General features: G+C 29.6%; 1 protein-coding gene across 1 annotated transcript in view; it reads left to right on the forward strand.

The window, feature by feature from the left end:
• The first annotated feature begins 1,582 nt into the window (after positions 1–1,582).
• Positions 1,583–5,071, forward strand: part of LOC108694832 (transcription elongation factor SPT5-like) — a 13,362-nt gene continuing 9,873 nt past the window's right edge. The window contains 1 exon segment of the mRNA XM_018204510.1: positions 1,583–1,617. Within this exon segment, the coding sequence (XP_018059999.1) occupies positions 1,583–1,617 (35 nt within the window).

Raw genomic sequence — 5,071 nt, forward strand, 5'->3', positions numbered from 1 at the left:
ATTTTTTCCCGGATATGAAAATAACTATTGTGAAAGCTTTAAAAAGAATTGTTTGTAAAAGTAATTGTAAAAACAACTGATTTAAAGAATAGCTCTGAAAGGAATTATATAATAGGTCGCAGAAGTTCAAGCACGATTTCGGGACGCGCACAAAGCTGCGTACAAACCGAATATTCATTGAAATAAGATAGCAATATTTTGACTGGCACACGATCTATTCAATATAAACAATGCGCAGCGGTTCTTTGTGCGCGCCCCATAATCGTGCCAAAAATTCCGTGCTTTAGACGTAAAGCAGCACAGCGTTGGCTTAAATCTCAAAAATCAAGTTATCGACTTCGATATCCTTATAGCTTTTTTATGAGAAACAATGAAGTCAATATTATCCTTGTAATTTTTTTTACTTAAAAATATACACAGAAAGAGCAAATAATGTAGAAATGCACCATATTCATTGAAAATAAGATATTGTAGTATTAACCAGTTTTGAAAAATGACGGCTTATAGAGGTCAAATGGTTCATTATTACAGAGGATCGTGCCCGTGGAGACTTTTTATCAGGACGATAAGTCTACAACATACATCAAATTTTTAAGCAATTCGACCAAATTCAATTTCTATAAGATTTGTGCGGCGTCCTTTACTGGCAATACTGAAAATCTATTGTTTTTTATAATGCACATTATGTGCATTATAGATTCAGTACTGGTAGTAAATTTTAAAATACACCCTATAGAATTCACTGCTTTAGAAACTCTCAGAGGGTGTCGGTTTTCTTCTGTTATAATGTGAATGTTTTCCACTTGGCGCTCACAACGCTCGTATAGTTCGCCTGTGTTCAGTATTAAATAAACAAGGACGAAATGATTCTAAGAACGTTGAGAACACTAAGTGTAACATAGTCTATATGAGATACGTTTCTCTGTCTTCTATTCGCTCAGTCGTTGTTTGGTATGCGTTCAGTTCAAATGTTCAATATTTAGTTCAGTTCACGTTAGTTGCTTTGATGAGTTGATGATTTTATTTAATTTTGCTTTGTGTCGCGACACTTTGCCGTTTGCCAATTTACCGCAATTATTGTTTCCATTATATTATTCTACATTAGTTTTATACATTTTGTTTTCATAGTCCGCCACGTGCTAGTAGATAACCCAGATATGCCGGATTCGAAAGGTAATAATTTTATTTTTTATTGTTTCCTACTGGATGCACTGAAAAAAATTATTAAATTTTAATAAATATTTGTTTCAATATTACTAACGAAATATTTACTAAATGTAAACATATATTTATTTGATTTAAGCACAACTTTTATTTTGAAGAAATATTTATTTACTGTAAGTAAATATTTCGATAGTAGTATTGAAATATTAATTAAAATTCAGCAATTTTTTTTTAGTGGATAGCGAGCATTTTTAATCCAGCGAGAATAAATCAATTCATTGAATCGATGTCGATTCGATATCGAATTGAATAATTTCGACATTGAAATTTTTCGTAATTTTTATCATCGATTCGACGTCGAATTGACGGTAATTTCTCACTGAGAAATTCGTCTTAAAATCATATGATGTCAGATATTATGTGTTATGATAATGATCTTACTCGCAAGCTAATGTCAATCAGAATATAACGTAGGAGGTACACGAGATTAATTTACAGGTACATTCAATGCGGCAAGAAGATGTCGAAGCAGAAGTTCCTCACAAAGCTTAGAATCTAAGAATTCATCTCGAGCACATTCTACTTCATCGTCTAAGTAAGTTTAAAGTCAATACATTTCGAATTGTATACGTAATTTCACATATGTAGTCTAGTTATAAAGATTGCGTTCGCTTTTAGAGCTTTCAGCGCTTCCATTTACATCTGATAGATGATAAAGGTTGCGGTCGAGTTGCTGCTACGAATGTTTTGAAGCATTTGATTGACCAATCGGAAGAAAAAATTTTACTAATTGATCAATAAAAAAATGCTTCGAAGCATTCATAGCGGCAACTCGATCACATCTAAAGACAGATTAATGATTATTAGTTCTTAAAGTATGCTCAAAGTGCAGTCCACTTGCCGCTACACACACACACGCTTTAGAACATTTGATTGACCAATGGGAGGAAAGAATTTTATTGACCAATCAAAAAATGCTTCAAAGCATTTAGTAGACTGTAGACTTAAGCTGACTTTTCATGCAGCACGCTGCGGCAACAATTTTTTTACTATTGGTTAAAAATTTAACAATTTTGAGATGACGCATTTCCGCAAAATACATTTTTTTTGCCGCATCTCATTGAAGTTCAACTGAACGAACAACGAGCAGCAAAGAATTCGAAATCAAGAAAGTCTGCAATATTTGCAAAAAATGTGAAAATTGAGTATATTTACAATGAGTACACACAATGCATACATTTTTATTAAGATTTGAAGTGATAGGGATATTCTAAATTCTAAATAATTACCTGAAATAATAATTGTAATTGCACTAACAGTTGCCATATAATCACAAGTTTTTATTTTTTTAAGTTTTTCATATTAATTTTCGAACTGAGCAAATAAAAGACATATATTTAGGTTAAATTTTAATACATATGCTATTATTTAATACATACTTTAATACATATGCTCTTTACATGCGTAGCAAATGTAGCGGAAGCAATTATGAAAAATTTGCATCACGTGATTTTTGTTACCGCAGCGTGTTGCGCATGAAAAGAAGCTGTGTTTGAAAATTTACTGCTAGTACTGAAAATCTATAGTACACATGACATAAACTATAGACTTTCAGTACTGGCAGTAAAAATTTTTGAAACATTAGATAAATATGATAACACGTACACTGAAAATTTTTAGTCATAGCGTTAATTTACTTTTGTTGTAAATCTATGAAAATATTAATTATTTTTTAATTTTTTGTTTTATTTTTTTTGCTAGAGCATAATTTATGTAAAACTTTGTATCTATTATTATAGATATTCAAATTATACTTTTCTTTTCTATTCGTAATATATTTAATTTTTTGCAAAAAGTGTTCCAAATTGAAATGTTTCCCAACTCCTATAAAGTAAATTGTATTTATTAGCGATGTTTTTAATTTGTTAAAAGTAAAGAAGTTAATACATTTTAGGAGGTTCGGAGAGCACTCAGGGATGTTGGATTCATCTTCTTTTTTTATTCAGTTTTACTTGCTGAAATCGAAAATCAAGAGATCTGTTCTTTTTAGTTCTTTTAAAGTTTTTGTACGATTTATTTTTCTTTTCTCTCAATGTTGGAGAGAAAAAGAAAAAAGATGAACCATACAAGAAGTTTAGCTAAAAAGAACAACCCTAATAAGTTGAAGTGAAATAAATATACTTTACTTAACTTATTGTACCGTATGCATCAAATCAAAGAGTGCAGAAATAAAAAACAGACCTACCATATATAATATTTTCAATTGCAGTAAGTTTTAACCAACTGGTGGAATTCTCTAATATCTTATCGTTAATTGTCGTTATTGCTGATTAGTGACAATTAATGAGAGTCGCGTTTTTTTTTCCAATAGCGGGATTTTCTAAAGTCTACAATAGGGTTGCAAGCCGTAAACCATAAAAAATTAATCAATTGTAGTTGATTATTTTTGTCATATTCAACTGTAATTGATCAATTTCATATGACTTATGACTTGCGACTTAAAATAGGATACACAGATTCATGCATAACGCATAATGTATAGTGCATAAGGGAATCATCCAATTAAAATTCTCCTTTTCTGTGAAATGGGAGAAAAGGAAAAATTTTGATTGGTTGATTTGCTTATTAATTATTGCACTATGTGTTATGTGTTATGCAAAAATCTGTATCGCGGCCCTTATTACAGAAGAGGATATAAACGTTTTATCAACGATTGTCGCTACTTAACTTACGTTACGTGTGATCACGAGTAATTCTATATCGAACAGTTATCTCTTGAGCAATTATCGATATTTTTCGTTAAATCAAATCGTTTTGAAAATTTATGTTAACGACTCCAGAGATATCATTAAGATAATGACAATTTTCGGAACTTAATGATTCGATTTAACAAGAAATATCGATAATTGCTCGATACAGAATCACATGTAACACAAGTTGATAAGTATAGTTAATGATAGCGACAATTGTCGATAAAAGAATCCCACTGATAGAATAAATTAATGCTTTGCTATTGACATTACATGCTTTATCAATAGTTTACAGTGTCATTAAACCGAATTAGATCAAAACTTGCTACAGTTGAAAATGTTAGGTAATAGTTAAAATAGTTTCTTCAATTTTCCTTACTCGGGAAATGGCGGGAAATATAATTTTGGGATATATTTTTAACAGAAACAAAGTAACGATTAATTTTAACATTTTGTCGAGCCATGTCTACTGTAATATCTCTGTTTTTAAAAATTGTCTTTTTTTTTATTAAAATTAGTTATTATTAAAGTTCTGATTCTTATTTGCACTTTAGAATAAAGATTTTGTAGTGAAGGCGATTATTGTACAGAGAGTATTTATGAAGCAGAATACTAGAAATTTGTAAAAGCTATTTCGTGAATTATATGTGTTTTGTATCTATTCTTGGAATGTTAACGTTGTAGTTCACTTCATCAGGGAAGAAGTAGCCTGATATCAGAGGTCTGTTCTTTTTAGTTGAATTTTTTATGTATGCACAGTTTCCTTCACCTTTTGTCTTTTTTCTTCAATGTAGAGAGAAAAAGAAGAATAAGAGAGACGAACATGCAAAATTTAATTTAAAAAAACGGCTCTTACACATATTAGATTAATAAAACTAAAAAACTTTCATGTTCTACGTATTAAAAAAAGAAAAATTATATGTCAAGTACATAAAATTAGTACTGAATGTTGCATTATCTAAAATAAAAAACAAACAATTTAATTATTCAAAAATTAACTGTTTAAAAACAAATATTGCAAATATGAAATGCAAGTACTTCACCCAAGTATCTCATTATTCAAAAAAGATTTTGGAAAAGTTTGTAAAAAACTTATTAATTATAAGATATTATTATAAGATATTATTATAAGATATTATTATAAGATATTATTATAA

Source organism: Atta colombica, unplaced genomic scaffold, assembly GCF_001594045.1.
Source record: "Atta colombica isolate Treedump-2 unplaced genomic scaffold, Acol1.0 scaffold125, whole genome shotgun sequence".
NCBI classification, from domain to species: domain Eukaryota; kingdom Metazoa; phylum Arthropoda; class Insecta; order Hymenoptera; family Formicidae; genus Atta; species Atta colombica.